The sequence below is a fragment of the Camelina sativa genome, chromosome 14 (genome assembly GCF_030686135.1).
Source record: "Camelina sativa cultivar CO46 ecotype springtype chromosome 14, ASM3068613v1".
NCBI lineage: Eukaryota > Viridiplantae > Streptophyta > Magnoliopsida > Brassicales > Brassicaceae > Camelina > Camelina sativa.
Genome location: NC_141893.1, coordinates 9,843,886 through 9,860,433, shown reverse-complemented (window position 1 = coordinate 9,860,433; position 16,548 = coordinate 9,843,886). Strand labels below are relative to the sequence as shown.

The window sequence follows — 16,548 nt, the reverse complement described above, 5'->3', positions numbered from 1 at the left end:
CTTTTTTACTTACATAACTGTTTAAACACTTCATCGATCTCTTTGTTTTGGTGTGGGTAAGGAAAAAGTGTAAGGGAGAATGAAAATGATGACAAGTAGCTGTGGAGAGTAGTAGTAGTAGAACGAGAAGGGGCCGACCTTGAGTTATAGTATATCGAAATAGGTACACCCAAAACCGTAGGATTAATGATGATACTTATTTAGTTACTGTTATATTTAAAGAGTAAAAGTATCGAAAAAAAGAAAACTTTGACTACAAAACTTTACCATAAAATCTTTTTATTTACTAAATGAAATGTAAATTTCATCTAAACGTGTTCAAATTAAATAGATAAACAAATAATATTATGAGTGTCATTGCTATTTTATTAATTTGCATTCAACTTTGCATTATTTTTATTGTATGCAAACACTCTTTATATATTGTTAGAGATGATTCTTTTATCTTTCTCTTTATGTGCTTATGAATAAGAAGATCCTTTCTAACAATGTTACACTTCCTTAGACAAATCTGGCTTCTTTAGCTTTTTCTCGACGTCTGATGATGTAATGTTGATACTGATTGAGTCGAAGTGTGTACAACTACAAAAATAGAAGTAGAGATGCTTTTAGAAAAGTAGCAGTAACTTTTTTTTTTGTTACCAACCTTAAGCATCACACTTCTCTCTACCACTTGATGTCTTTATGAAATTACAGCTGTCTCTTCTTGATATGACTTGTTCTGCCACTTCCTTCTCACTCTTCTAATAATCACCCTTCTCTGTCTCTCCTTCCTCTCTATCTCTCCATAAAATGATTGATCTATTTACCCGATTTAATCTGCATATCACTACGTACCTTAATTAAGCTCAGTCCAATTCATAAAAGTAAAACATTTGTTGGTTACTATTTCTTACTTCCCTATTCCTATATTTCGAATTCTTCTTTCTCTTGTCCTGAAGTAAAAGTAACGGTATTGATATATATTACTTTCAAGCCAAGTTTATAGCTTTTCTTCGGTATCTATTCTCAATTTTTCTATAATTTATACATAAACACTTGTCATATACACGGATAAGACACTCAAATCATTACTGAGAATTTGGACCACATACGAAAAAATATAATTTGTCATGTGTACGAATGTATCATAACCACATAGATACATATCTGTCTCCATGAAGTATACAAAACTGGCATTTATAGTATATATCTCTGGCTACATCGAAACAGCTATGAATTTGCTTTCTTAACTTTAGTTTCAAAATTTGATGTCAAAAAACAAAAAACTTTTCATTCAAAATCATTTTTTAGTTCAACATCTTTCTTTATCAAATATTTAAGGTATTGATTGTTCCAAACGCTATTTTCTATTAAACACCACGAAAAAAAAATATGAAACGTTACAGTTTCTTTTGATACTTCAAAAATTATTAGATGTAAACAAAAACGCAAAGAAATAATTAGAACTTAAACCAAAACGTTTCTGTAACGTAATCTCGAAAGAAAGGTCTTGAGTCTCTACCTAGGTTCACTGATTTTTTATCCAATTTTTGTTTATACAAAAGATTGTTTAATGGAGAATATTTACTATATAATGGGGGAAAAGGTAAAAAAATTTAAGAAAAGAGAGCATATCTCTAGATCTCAAGTGGGGGTCAGTTGACCCTTGAAAAGAATAAAAGTTTATTCCACATCTCTCTTTCCACCGTCCGATTAGAAATCACTGACTCAAAGATTAAGCAGCACTAATCAGTTGCGTACCACCTTAATTTATTTTTAATAATAATTTCTCCTTCTAGGTAGACAGGTTAATGTCACACTTGCTCATTGTCACTGTCACTGCATTCATTTACAAATACCCTAATAATAATAACAACGGAAATGCTAAGAAAACAATTAAAAGTTGTATTTTAAATTTCAACTTTTTTTTTGTGCGACGGTAATTCGGATTTTCCACCATAGTATTATCATCTTGATTTTTGCAAAAATATTTCTTGCATGATACGTAATCATATCAACTCTGCAATGTGTCTTCTTTTGTATGTCAATGTTCGGACACTCTTAAATAAATAGTTGACAGAAATTATATTTTACAAGAACTTTCTTTCTTTCTCTTTTTTTTTTTTTTTTGGGACCAACTAAAACTCTTTCTCTTTACCTCTTTAGATTTTAGAAAGCTGAGAAAATTATGATTTTTGATGTTATGTTTTTTGCATTTTGAAACTGATGTGGAATAGATTCGAGAGGCAGATGGTCTATGCATACTAGCAGTTTATGGACCATCACACAATTAATAAGAAAACGAAACATTCTCTCACTATTCTATTCTCTTATTTACGAAATTTAAACATAAATAAAACCATAAGAGAATATATATTTATGAGAGCATTTACAACAACAACAAAAACAAACATTGGAAAACCAAAAGAAAAAACATTTACAAGAGCTTTTTTTTTTATAACTTTTTCTGTTATGTTCTTGAATTTAAGCATAAGATATCAATTTCTTTTTTTCTTAAACTCTTCTGTAAAAGTTGAAAATTGGTGGAGAATTAAGAAAATGGTAGAGACTAAATAGTATACTAAATTTGGTTTTAAGAAAAAAAAAATGAAAAAGAATGGAAGGGAAAGTCTCTTTACGAAACCGAGGTTTTTGAGTTGTCCGACGCTTCCCATAGATTTCATGGTCCCCTTGCTCCACTGCCACTACTCATTTCTCTCGCACCATCCTTCTTATTATATACACTAATAATACACATTCTTCATCATATCATTTACATTTTTTATACATATATAAACCTACACGTAATGGTGTTTTTATTGTGCTTCTTTGACAAAAACTATTGGTGTTTATTTGCGGATTAGCTCATTCGGTTTAGATCATCTCGATGCAGATTTTTTATCTTCCAAGTTCTTCTAGCACACCGGGTTTTACTAGTCTTTGTGGCTTGACCGAACGAGTGTGACCACGTGAATTCTAATCCCTATCTTCAATGATAACAGTTTACCAAAATTCTTGTTTTAGGATGAATTTACTAGAATAAAATCCGACAAAATAATAAGAAAATATACTACTAATGGACATTCAATATTGGTAACAGAAATAAAGCAAAGTAGACGTCTTAGCTTACAAGATATATTTTCACTTTTGCATTTTAATTTTATTTTTTCTTCTCTCCCTGTTGCATTTATTATATCTCCAACTTACATATCAACTCAATTTATTGTTTAAATAGAGTACATAACATTCCTTTTGAGATATCCGCCGTTAAATGGGTCCGAAATGCCACTTTGAAGTTTACGATTTTAAAAATAAATTAGGATTGCATTATAATAGTTCCCAACGAATCTATCGTCGTACTATATAAATCAATCTCGATCAACTAAGTCACTAGTGCGGCATCTATATGAATAATTTTCGACAAATACAATTTAAGTTGTTGACTATATTAATATACTAATCACTAAGTAATGTTTAATCAATTAATAAATACTTTGAAGGAATTAATATTTCGTTAAATGAAAATAAGAATAAAGGGTTGATCATAATGTATACCTTATAGGACTGATGATGGCTTGTAAACATCACAGAGACCTATGTCCTAAAAAGAATTTTGAGTATGTGCATCGACCTAAAAGGATACATACAAAGAATCTCATCATTTCCATTTATTCTTTTTTGGCAAATGTTGCAAATTGTAGAAAAAGGTGGCATAAACCAAATTACCAAAATATGAATTGGGTAAATAGAAAATAATACTATTAAGTGTTAAATCATTTTCTTATTTTTATTTTCTCGGAAAAAAAACCCCCACGAAATCAGTAGCTCGAGGGAGGAAAAGAGGGAAGAAGCACCTAAAAAAGTGAACACTAAAATAAAACTCAACATACATATACAAATGAGAACATAGAAAAATAAATTAAAACCCCACTCAAAACCCTAAAGATTCAATGGCTCCTTGTTTTTTATTTTATTGAATGTTTTAGCAAAGAAAAGGGACCAAATTGTACGTTAATAATTTATTAGTATGTTTTTAGGTTGATCGTTGGAATATCTCAATATTTAATCTTTACCATAAATAAATGTCAATGTAAATTACCTTTTCAAAAGATCTATCGGAATTTTACCACCAAATCAAGACCTAGAAGAATCTTATCTTCGGCTCCCCTATCTTTTGTTTCAATACATAAACTTACTTACCAAGAAGGCAAAAAAATCAAACTGTAAGCTTTATATACAAAGATATAAAACGTTACACACATTGAATGTCATACATCTTGATATGGTTTAACATCAAGAGTTTTGTAATCAAACCTACTGTATATAGTAAAATTGTGAAGATGGGATTAGATACCCTAAACGAAAATTCTAAACTTAATAAATCATATATACTACCAAATACAAGGTATTGGGGCTCATGATTGTTAAATTTTTGTTTTCTTTTTTATATTCTTCTGTTTATATCGAACAACTAGAGATTTTATTCAGACGAAGCATCAATTTCTCCAAAGACCATAAAAAAAAGAAGATAGCTCATGGAGTATCTTCTACAAAAAGAAACAAAACTCATTACAATTTTTCAATTTTCATATATCTTCAAGTGTAATAAGACCCACAAATTAAGACAGATATCATGAAACAAATTCTTGTCCAATATGTATTATTTCCATAATTTCTTTATTTTTTTTTGTAGTACTATAACCCATTTTAAAAAGAAATAAAGAAAATTATGGAAAACAAAAAAATATATATACAAAAATAGACAAAATTACCAATCATCGTTCCTCCTCAGTAGGAAACATCCATCATTGTACCCAACAATCCCTTTCATCCTTAGAATCAAAAACCTCAACTTCCTTCTTCTCTTCTTCCTCTTCATCTACACATACATACGATGACAATACGTACATGAATACATAGATACACCTTCCAAATCTCTATATAACCTTTTTATTCTCCTCTTCCTTTTTTCCCTCTCCCCCAATTTCCTCACTTCTCTCTCTCTTTAATATCTTCTCATTGATCATCGACCAACCAAAACCCAAAACCAAAAAAAAATAAAAATCAGATCTTTGAAAGCTTTCTTCTTTATTATATACATAACTCATCAAAAAATGGATCCGTCCTCTGCAAACTCAGTGAACGGATTCTACTCATTTCTAAACAGATCAATGGAAGATCTCGAAAGAGTTTACCTTTCGAACAACTTCATGTCCGTACACTTCTTACAGAGAGCTCTCTGTCTTCTCCGCACATCTCACTCACATCTCACTCTCTTGGTTCAGAAACTTCAGCTTCCCGCCGGTGACAAATGGCTCGATGAGTATATGGACGAAAGCTCCAAACTTTGGGAAGCTTGTCTCGTCATCAAATCCGCCGTCTCCTCCGTCGAAAACTTCTCCTCCGCCGGGATTTCTATCGCTTCCACACTCGATGGTCATCACCACCACCGTCGTCTCTCACCTCAGCTTTCTCGTCAGGTGGGGTGATCGTAAAAATCGAATCTTTTTCTTATAAAGTTTGAATCTTTTTAGTGTTTTTGGACCAAAGTTTTAGTTTTTTGTTGTTGTCTGCTTTTTAATGGTGGTTTAGGTGATAAGGGCAATATCAGGATGTAGGAGAGAAGCGATTGGGATAGAGGAAGTAAACAGAGCAGTAATGGAGAACCGAGTTCAAAGGTTTCCGTTTTGGTCGGAGCAAACGTCGGCGACGGCGATAGAATCGTCGACGAAGCTACAAAACGGATTCAGCGGTTTCCGAGGCGTGCTTTACGCGACGAGGAGCATGAGTTCGCTTCTCCTCATGGTATTAATGAACGGTCTCGTCTACTGTTTCCCTGGAGACGCAACAACGCAGACACAGACGCAGATAATAACGCAGAGTCAAGCCGGAGGTTTCGCCGGAGCGATGGGGAGGTTGCAGCAGAGAGTGGCGGCTGAGGTCGGGAGGATGGGGATGAGGAAAGGGATACTGATGCATGAGTACCGACGGAGCAAAGCGGCGTTGGAGGAGCTTAAAGCGGAGCTGGAGCGGCGGTTCTGCGGCGGAGGAGAGAGGGAGGAAGGGGAGGAGGAAGAGAGGGAGCTGCTGAGAGAGAGAGTGGAGAATCTGAAAGGGTATTTTAGTAATTTAAGGAATGGGACAGAGAGTATTGCGGCCCAAATCGATGATTTCTTTGAGGAAATTGTTGAAGGAAGAAAAAAGCTTTTGGATTTCTGCAGCCATAGATGAAAATAAATGAATCCTCTCTCTCTCTATCTCTCAAAAGCTGACATTTTGGTTTTTATTTTTTTCAGTTTACAAAAAAAAAAAAAAAAAAAAATGTGTAGGCTTTTAGGCTTTTAGATGAATCAGTTGGTAGGGAGTTGTTGTAACTTTTTATTTTATTTTATCTTTGTTGTTATGAAAAAAAAAATTTGGAATTTGAGAATTTTGTCATTCTTGCTCTATTTTAGTATTTTGATGTTTATATATGTAATTCTAGAAATGGAGTGATTCTCTGAATCATATCTAAAGTATATGTCTGCTTTTTCAGTTTTTGGTAGTTCCCTGCCGTTGCAAGATGTTTTGTTCTTCTGGAAGGTTTCAAAACATGGGAGTTCAACTAATGGAATGGTGTATGTGTTTTGGACTTTGGGATTTTTTTTTTTTTAAACATTAGATTAGTTGGGGATTGTATATTTCTTTGTCGGTATAGTCTATAGATAACAAGACCGAACCTAAAATTAAGCGAAATGACAATACTCGAGTGAAAGTTTACTAAAAAGAATTGATCATCCACCTTCACTAATAGTACACTCTATGGGGTAACTTGTGACCTATTGCTATATCATTAGAGTCAGACTAGCACAAGTTAAATAAAGAAAAAAACAATTGGTCAAAATGGGGTGCTTGTTGTCTCCTTGAAATAGTTGGAGAAGGAAAGGTAAATTGAAAATAGCCAATGATCAAAAATTGGATTTGATTTGATTCACATAGGAGGAGGAGGTCAAGAGAGATTGTTAATTTTGAATTTGTGGTGTTAATCCAATACTAATGATGAAAATGGATCCTTTGTAAAGCAGATTTGTCTTTTGGCACTCTCATCTAAATATATATGCTTTGGGCACACCATTTGGTGGCTTTTGTGTCAATAATTATGATTATTACCAATTTCACACCCTAAATCCCATCCCCACCCACTGTTTTAAAGCACTCCTTGTTTACTTCTTTAAGTTTCTTATACTACTTAAATATTTTAATCTTTTTTTGCTTTACACACAATTCACTCATCTTTGCTTTTCTTTCTCCTTTTTCTAAACCCAAAAAGAACATCTTTGACAAAATATTCTTTTTTTTTAACCCTCAAAAAATCACTTGGTATATGTGTAATCAAAGTACCAAAAGTGCCAATTCCCATTACTGTTAGCTCTCTTGATTCTTGATTTCCAATAGAGAAAGAAAAAGTTAAAAGGCACTAGAGAACAATCATGTCTCAGTCTATAAACATTGTAGTAACATTTATTTTATCAAAATCTTCTAAATGAGTACAAATCAATTCATTTAAAGCCACTGATGGCCGGAAATAATTGTTCAACCCTGGATCTTACTCTCCCTTAATAACAATCATTCCAAAAAATCAAACTTCACCAAGTGTTTACAAAACACTAGACTTCCCATGGATGTTAAGAAATTCATCTAAGCTACTACTAACAACCTTTAAGAACATAATCAAGATATTTTAGTAACAATTAAGTTGTGTGACTAAAAACCCTTTTCCTATCTCTTTAATTTTGTCTCTTTAGCCAATCTATATATACTATAGATTGGGAGAGATGTCATTATCAAAACCAAAAAAATGGCAGAATCTAAATGCTTTTAGACTCTCACCAGAAGTCCATGCTTTGCCTCCTCAGTAGGACACCAAACTTTCTTAGCTGATTTTTACCAAATAAACACAATGATATAATAACAAAAATATATTCATAACAAATAAACAAATTATGTACATTCCTTTTGTCACAGTGGTTTTGTTTTTTTCACTTCTTCAGAATATTAATGATTCTAATTCTCGAAGGAAAATAGCAATGATTGAGGTCAGAAGCAAGTTTTCCTCTGGTTACAGAAATTATTTGTGTTCCCCAACATATAAACAAACATCCTGAAAGTATATTATTATTCCCACTTTTCTATATAACAAAAATCCAACTGCATTACAGCTAATTTTCCAGAATTTGTTTTTGATTTTTCTTCCCGTGTTCTATTATTACCACTTGAAAATAAAAGAACTTATAAAGGGGGATACACTAATACCCAACACACCCCTAATGTCTGTCTATGTACACAAGCAATAAAGAATTAACCGACCATAGTAGCAACAACACACAAAAGTTTGTTTTCTCCCCCCAAATATTGATCTAAGTTTAGCATAAATTGAGGTAATGTTGATATTGTAAAATAGAGAAATGGGTGTATGGATTTAGATTACCATGGCAACAAAAAAAAATGAGAGAGACTGAGGTGGTCTCGTTCTTCAGGATGACTCACATGTCAAACGCAGGCATTGCAAACTGAGTAGCAAAAGCTTCGACTTGGTTCCGGAGATCTGCAATGTCTTTACAGTGATAGATGCTTTTCAGTGGGTCCTTTTGCAACTTCCCGTGCTCCCTTTGTCCAGCACTTGCTATCTGAGCAGCTCTATATAGAAACTCAGCCATTGTCTCAAAATCTGATTCTAAACAACCTCTTGAGGTCATAGCCGGACTGCCTGATACATGATCCCATTTTCAAGAATCAGACAACAATAAAAAAGAATTCAAAACAGACTACAGAGTACAGATTGTTGAGGTTTCACTGAGAATTTTGTTTGCTTACCTATTCTCACTCCTCCAGGGGAAATAACGCCGTTTTCGCTGAAAATGGCGACTTTGTTGACAGTGATATGGCACATCTCGCATACTTTCTCATACACCTTGCCTGAAAAGCACAAGGCGGATGACTTGAGTTCTGTGGAGACAGAGCTAAACATATGCATTGTACAGACGTCAAAGAAATAAGACTTTGATTTTGGGAAACTAGACAAATATGTTTGATCTCAAATAAGTTTGATAATAAATTTTCAGACTGATGAATCCCTTACCTGTCAAGCCCAAAGGAGTCAGATCCCAGAGAAGCAAATGATTATCGGTGCCACCTGTTACCAACTTGCACTTTCTGCTTATCAAAGCAGATGCTAAAGCCTTGGCATTCTTTTTGACCTGTCGCATGTAAAGCTTGTACTCTGGTGAAGCGGCCTGCTTGAGGGCAATGGCTAGAGCAGCTATATGATTATTGTGAGGCCCCCCTTGCAGCGATGGAAAGACAGAAAAGTTGATTTTTTCTTCGTAGTCATATAGGATGTTGCTCTCACAGTGATTAGGATTCATGCTTTGCTTCTTGGGCTTCAAGCCTCTCCTATAAAATATGATACCACCCCTAGGTCCACGGAGAGACTTGTGTGTCGTTGAGGTAACAATATCGCAATAGTCAAACGGATTTGGACTTTCCTACAACATTAAGAGAGAGCAAAGAAAATAGTTTAATGTCACTGAGTAAACACAAAGATCAAGTGCTTAAGCCTCAAGTTTGGTGACTGATGCCAAAGAGAAACAATCCATAACACAATATGGAAACAGAGATAAACATTACCTTGGCAGCTACAAGACAACTAATTTGAGCCATATCAAACATCAAAACAGCTCCACACTTGTCTGCAATATGCCTAAACCTAGGGAACTCCCAGTCTCTCGGATACGAACTCCCACCACAGATAAGTATCTTCGGACGATAGTCAAGCGCCTTTTCCTCAAGCTTATCATAATCAATATACCCTGTACGAGGATCAACCTTATATGGAAAGCTCTCAAAGAATATAGACGCACCCGAGACTTTCTTCCCACCTGGCGTGTAATACCCGTGACTCATATGACCACCTGAGGGAGAATCCAATCCCATGATTCGTTCACCAGGCATCAAAAGACCAGCAAAAACAGCGAAATTGGCAGAAGTGCACGAATAAGGCTGCACGTTAACTCCCCATTTCTCATGATTTAGTCCAAAAGCAGTAAGAGCACGCTCTTGGCAAAGAATCTCAATCTGATCAATATACTGATTCCCTGTATAGTATCTAGCTCCAGGCATACCTTCTGAGTACTTATTAGTCAAATGAGATCCCAAAGCTTCCATCACTGCCCTACACACGAAATTCTCAGAAGCTATAAGCTCAATACCTCTAAACTGTCTCTGTTTCTCCTTTTCCATAAACTCGTAAATCTCAGGATCAGCTTCTTCAATCGACTGATTACCCCAAGCTCTAACACCAGCTCGTCTACTCTCAACCCCTGAATCAATCGCAAATCTCTTACAAGAACTTGATGATGAGACTGAATTGGAATTACCAACTCTAGATCGTTTTAACTTCATGGGATGACCCAAGAGAATAAATTGCTCATCTTCCCTTTGATCATCATCATCATCATCATCATCATCATCTTCTACATCGTTATCACCAACAACAACGTCATCGTCTTCCTGAACGACTCCGGTGAAATCGAATCTCTGCTCTAGGAGCTGAAGCGGAACAGGAGGTATTGGATTAGAAGATGGACGGAAACTAGAATCAATCTGAAGCGTGATTGAGTCATCAGCAATTGGGATTCTTGGAGGTAGCGGCAAAGCGTGGGAGCTACCGAATCCTAACGAGAGATCTGATGATTGAGCAGTACGATCCATAACCAAAATCTAGAAGAACCCACAAAAAAGATTTCGAAAACGAGAAGGATGTGAGAATCGCTAAAAGCTTCGTCCTTTTTTAGCTGTAAAAGCAATAGAGACAACAGTTTCTGCAACGATGGAGACAACGAAAGCTTCTTCTTCCTTTATGTTTATCTTCAGATGAAGTTGAGGTTTCCATCCAAATTCGAACAAACCCTAAAAAATTAAAAACCCAGAAAAAAGTCTGAATTTTGCTTTTTCTTCTCTCTCTCTCTCTCTCGTCGGATGAATACGGAAGCTATGGTTTGATGAGAATTGGCCAATTGGGAATAAACGCAAAATGGAATTTGGAAGGGTTACCGGCTGAATAGGTAAAGACGGCAACATGACTGATTCTAGACGCCGCATACTTTTCAACCGGGAGTAGCCGGTGACTATTTCGGTTTGGGGGAATTTGAATTGATTGGTTTAGAGTTACATTCATACACATAATACCACAAACGCTATGTTGCATTTGCAAACCAAAAAAAAAAAACGTTTACGAGAGACCAACCACATAAAAAAGCGTTTTGCAATGTTTTTATAAAAAAAAAAAAAAATGTAATTAAATGCTTGTCAATGAATTAAAAATTAGTTGAATCACACGCATCTCCTTTCTTTAGTGAATACAATTTGCATGTTGAAGAATTCATGATATCGTAACACAACAAAACCCAAAATGAAATACATGTAACTATCATCTACACTATTTTTTCGAAGTGAAACTTTTGAATATATTTAATTTGATTGGTTGATTGAATTAAATACGAATATATGTTAATATAAAGAGTTATAAATTCCGTATGATAATTTTCCTTAACTGCAGTTTTGAATGCTTTTATTTCCTATAATTAGAACCACAAAAAAAAAAAATCTTTAACTTCCAAAAGTATCACAAAACTTGTGTGGTTCATATGAAAAACTGTTTTGAGAGTTAAAAAAAAAGTAATTAAAATTCAATAAAACCATATAAGGTTATTTAATTTGTTTATGTTTGTTTAGTCAAGAAGTTCATTTTTTCTTTGAACATAAGGGGTATATATATAAATGGAAGTAAATCACCTGACATACTTAGATGACTTTGAATACTAAACAGTCAAACTTTGCATTTAATATATATAACGAGAGTGTTACTAATTTTCTTCTCTGCATGTTATAGTAACTTGCCTTGCCGTTATTGAAAATTTTCTTCTCGCTTCTCTCATCTCTCTCTCTCTCTCTCTCTCTCTCTCTCTCTCTCTCTCTCTTGTGCTCTCACCATGAAGCACACCAACAAAGTCTCCAAGAAACTAACCTTGACATGGGTTCCTCTTCTCTGCATTTCTTGCTTTTTCCTCGGAGCAATCTTCACTTCCAGGTTCTGTTTTTGTTTTGTTTGGTTTGGTTTTGCTAGCTTGTTTAATGCTTTTGAGTTTTTTTTTTCCTTCTCCTTTATCAATCTTTCTACGGTTATATAGTAAATTCAAATCATGTCTTCTTGCTTTTTCATTATGTTTTGTTGTTGCATTTTTCAGATTGCGATCAGGTTCGTCCGAATCAGGTAGCCAGCTCATTTTACAGCACCGGCGTGATCAGGAACTTAAGATCGTTTCCGAAGACTATGCTCATGAGAAAGTATTATTCTTTTAAAAAAGAATCTCATTTAATTGTTTACAAACGTTATTTGGGTGTTATAACAAACTCTTATTTTTTGAATCTTTGGATTTTACCACAAATACAGAAAAAATCACAAGAAAAAGATGTCATGGAAGAAGTTTTAAAAACTCATAAAGCCATCGAGTGAGTGAATCTTTTTTTACTAACGATTTTTTATTTTTGTAAATCTTAGATCACTTGCATGTTGATTAATAGGATTTTGATGATTATACACTTGTGACCACAGATCATTAGATAAGTCAGTTTCTATGCTTCAGAAGCAGCTCTCTGCTACACAGAGCTCTCAAAAGGTTGTTGTTGATGTCTCAGCCACCACCAATTCTTCAACAGAAGGAAACCAAAAGAAGAAAGTTTTCATGGTGATTGGTATCAACACTGCGTTTAGCAGTAGAAAACGTCGCGATTCGCTTCGAGAGACTTGGATGCCTCAGGGTATTTTCTGATGTCCCTCCTTCAAATCTCTCAGGTTATTACTTTCATGCATCATTGCTTCCAATCTTATTTAGCTTTTGGATATAATCTATCACAGGGGAAAATCTAGAGAAATTGGAACAAGAGAAGGGAATTGTCATCAAATTCATGATTGGACGCAGGTGAATTAATTTATGGAATATAGTGAAATGAATGCAATGTATAGGCTAATGTTTTTTAAAAAAGATGAGACTAATACTCTTACTTGAATGTGTTGGCAGTTCAACGCCAAATAGTAGATTGGATAAGGAAATTGATTCAGAAGATGCTCAATACAAAGATTTCTTTAGGCTGGTGAGGCCAATTTATTCACCAAACTTGATTCTTCTAGTATTTGATTTACGGTTTTCTTGATTTTGTTTTAATTTTTAATCATTGCAGGATCATGTGGAAGGATATTACAATCTGTCTGCAAAAACCAAAAGCTTCTTTTCTAGTGCAGTTGCAAAGTGGGATGCTGAATTTTATGTCAAGATTGATGATGATGTTCATGTCAATCTTGGTACCAAAAATCTGTTTCTTGAATACTTTTAAGATTTTTTCTCCTTGGATTTTTTCTCAGCCCTTTGCCTTTTCAGGTACGCTTGCTTCCACATTAGCTCTTCACCGTTCTAAGCCAAGGGTCTATATTGGTTGTATGAAATCTGGACCTGTCCTTACTAAAAAGTAATCTTCCCAATGTGTGATATTGTGTCATTTTTTTAGGATACTCTTATTCTATTTGTTCCGATTTTAAACCATCTTTTTTTTTCTTAAGGACGGCCAAGTACCGTGAACCCGAGTTTTGGAAATTTGGAGAAGAAGGTAACAAATATTTCCGACATGCTACAGGACAGATCTATGCCATCTCAAAGGATCTTGCCAAATACATATCTGTTAACCAGTATGTAACTAACTACGTGTTATATTATACTTGATAGATTGCAATATATATGTTTTACCAAGGGAAATGAAAATTAGTTAAGCATTTGATGTATGACTTTGTAGGCCAATTTTGCACAAGTATGCAAATGAAGATGTGACACTCGGGTCATGGTTCATCGGTCTTGAGGTTGAGCAAATCGATGATCGTAATTTCTGTTGTGGTACTCCTCCAGGTAAATGCTCTTTTTTGCATCTTCATATGCCCTCAGAAATTAGTAAGGGAATGTTTTAGTTTTTTTCTCATGCTTTATTACTCTCTCTCTTTCCAAAAGACTGTGAAATGAGGGCAGAGGCTGGAGAAGTGTGTGTGGCGTCATTCGACTGGAAGTGTAGTGGGGTATGCAGATCAGTCGATAGAATGTGGATGGTTCATGTAATGTGCGGCGAAGGTAATAAAGCTGTGTGGGATGCGAAATTGTAACTCTCTTGCATAGGAGAAAAAAAGGATAAGAGAAGAGATGAATATTTTGTTTTGTAAAGAACCAAAAAGTTCGCTTAGTGGGAGAAGAAGCTGCCAAAGAACTTCATTTAACTTTCTTTTGTGAAACAGACCTTTTTAGTTCAGTATTTTCCTTTTTTTTTGTGTTTGTGGAAAAAATAATTTATGAAAAGAGAGAATGGGACTTTTCTTTATCAAGGCATGAGAAAATATGCTTATTATTATTATAAACCCTAACTCAGGTCTTATCAAATTGAGACGATCAACTCGAGCCACTTGATCGATAATCGAGGTCTGTTATTTTGTTTGAGTTGAAACCTAAATCTATAACTATGCGTGCCAAAAGCGTAGCTAAGGATTTAATTAGCAATCTCCCAGATGAGATTCTTGGCAAAATCCTGTCGTTTCTTCCGACACACGTTACTGCTTCCACATCGGTTCTGTCCAAGAGGTGGAGGAATCTGCTTTGTCTTGTAGACAGTCTTTATTTGAGTGAGGCGGGTGGTTGTCCTTTAGGCTTCCCTGAGTTCGTGGAAAAAACACTTGCTCTCTTAATAATCCTGGTTCAATGATAAAGAGATTCCATCTGAATTGTGAACACATGCATGAAGAATCTCAGTTAGAAGGTTGGATTCGCACTGTTATGGAGCGCGGCTTCGTTGAAGTTCACTTGGCGACCGTAGGTATGTATAGTATAGAGACTGAGTTCTTCACTAGCAACACACTGGTTGAGCTCACAATATGCGGTGGGTTTTATCCCCACGGTCGTCTTCCTCCTGGGGGCGTGTTTTTCCCAGCGCTCAAAAGACTCTCTCTCGTCTCAGCTCCGTTTGCAGATTATATCGTGTACGAGCATTTAATCGCTGGCTGTCCTGTGCTTGAGGAGTTATTCCTACATTATCCTGATGACGGTGGTCCCCCGACTTGGTGTGGGAACGTCGTTAGCCCTTCCATCAAGCGACTCACCATCCTTTACGATTTCCCCGATTACCCTGAAGCTTACGGTCGTGTTTGGTTTAACACACCCAGTCTTGTGTACCTTGACTATTCTGGTCATGTCTCGGGTTGCTATGAGGCTAATTTGGGTTCCCTTGTAGAAGCTAGACTCGATCTTCAACCATGGGAGCAACTTAGTAGTGATACAGAGGATGAGGACGGTACAGAGGATGAGGACGGTACAGAGGATGAGGACAGTACAGATGAGGACGATATAAGTTCTTATTATCCTGTGAATGATGATTTGGGTGATGTTACGGGTCTGGTTGCAATGATAAACAATGTTAGGACCCTTCACTTGTCTTCAGATTCTCTTGAGGTCAGTTTTGTTTGCTATTTGTTCTTTCGTTTGATTTTGTTTCAATTTTGAAGCGTATGCGCTTAGCTAGCTAACGAAAGTCTCAATTTCTATGTATCTTTGTTTTGTGTTGTGATAAAATCAGGTTTTGCACTCTCTGTGTCAATCAATGCCGCTGTTTCACAACCTCCTTACTTTATCTTTTGAGAGTGACAAAGAAAGAGGCTGGCAGGTGGTGCCACTTCTTCTCAACTGCTCGCCAAACCTAGAAACTTTAGTCATCAAGGTAAAGAAAAAAATAACAAATTAAATCTCATGTGATGAACAACTCACTCTTGTTTTATTTTTGCTACGTATGAATTTACTTTCGCTTTTAGGGACTTGTGCACAAAGTTACAAGTAGATGCGGGGACGTTTGCCCTTGCATCCCTAAGAAGAAGAGCAAGAAGGTGGATGAGGGAGCATGCTGTTTAACCACATGTCAAGTGAAGGTGTTAAACATTTCAGGGTATCGCGGAACTTGTAGTGAGGGTTAAAGTGGATCATGGAGAGGACAACGGTACTAGTGATATATATATACGTACTTGAGAATTACCAATGCTCTTAGGAAGCTTTCCACAGTTTCATCAAACTGTAGGATCCATATCCTCTGATGTGTCTTTTCGCCCTTTATTTATTTGCCAAAACCTTGTTCTTTGATTGTTGCAAAACATTATTGTTTTAACTCTAAAGCTGTTTAATTTATTCATAGCTATGTCTTGTAACCAACTTCACCCAATCATTTATGTGGTGGCGTTTTGGTATCTATCTTGAATAGTTTCTATTAACCTTAGCTTATAAATCGAGACATGGTGTTACACATTAATATATATTTTGGTATTTGCATTGGAACTGTATACAAATGTCACATAAATATATTTTAGTTGATGAAAGTAAAAAATCAAAACTATGCATGGGGAGATTCTTGAATACGAATTGCTTCTTCTTTTTTTTGGGTTAAATGGTGAATACT

The 16,548-nt window shown here is 35.3% G+C and overlaps 4 protein-coding genes across 5 annotated transcripts; 3 read left to right on the top strand and 1 right to left on the bottom strand.

Annotated features, from left to right (window-relative positions):
* Positions 1–4,844: 4,844 nt before the first annotated feature.
* Positions 4,845–6,420, top strand: LOC104740901 (uncharacterized). Its single transcript, XM_010461625.3, has 2 exons — positions 4,845–5,462; positions 5,575–6,420. The coding sequence occupies exons 1-2, from the start codon at positions 5,097–5,099 to the stop codon at positions 6,211–6,213; spliced, it is 1,005 nt and encodes a 334-aa protein (XP_010459927.1). The 5' UTR covers positions 4,845–5,096; the 3' UTR covers positions 6,214–6,420.
* A 1,774-nt stretch (positions 6,421–8,194) lies between these two features.
* On the bottom strand, positions 8,195–11,109 carry LOC104740900 (serine hydroxymethyltransferase 6). 2 transcript variants are annotated; one of them, XM_010461623.3, is made up of 4 exons: positions 9,649–11,109; positions 9,101–9,506; positions 8,836–8,937; positions 8,195–8,728 (listed from the first exon to the last, which is right to left on the bottom strand). In XM_010461623.3, exons 1-4 carry the CDS (start codon positions 10,729–10,731, stop codon positions 8,505–8,507), a joined length of 1,815 nt encoding a protein of 604 aa, XP_010459925.1. In that variant the 5' UTR covers positions 10,732–11,109; the 3' UTR covers positions 8,195–8,504. The 2 variants fall into 2 exon arrangements, with proteins under 2 accessions (XP_010459925.1, XP_087339556.1); XM_087483430.1 differs by having other exon boundaries at positions 8,836–8,981; positions 9,649–11,045.
* Positions 11,110–11,744: 635 nt separating this feature from the next.
* LOC104740899 (putative beta-1,3-galactosyltransferase 5) lies at positions 11,745–14,440 on the top strand. The gene is made up of 11 exons (XM_010461622.3): positions 11,745–12,109; positions 12,267–12,366; positions 12,473–12,531; positions 12,635–12,840; positions 12,938–13,001; positions 13,101–13,173; positions 13,261–13,381; positions 13,458–13,545; positions 13,637–13,762; positions 13,867–13,976; positions 14,076–14,440. Exons 1-11 carry the CDS (start codon positions 12,012–12,014, stop codon positions 14,222–14,224), a joined length of 1,194 nt encoding a protein of 397 aa, XP_010459924.1. The 5' UTR covers positions 11,745–12,011; the 3' UTR covers positions 14,225–14,440.
* A 134-nt stretch (positions 14,441–14,574) lies between these two features.
* On the top strand, positions 14,575–16,189 carry LOC104743455 (putative F-box protein At1g21990). Its single transcript, XM_087483431.1, is given in 7 exon segments — positions 14,575–14,794; positions 14,797–15,399; positions 15,442–15,557; positions 15,682–15,822; positions 15,914–16,065; positions 16,067–16,112; positions 16,115–16,189. Coding segments are annotated over 7 exon segments (1,353 nt in total).
* Positions 16,190–16,548: the final 359 nt, after the last annotated feature.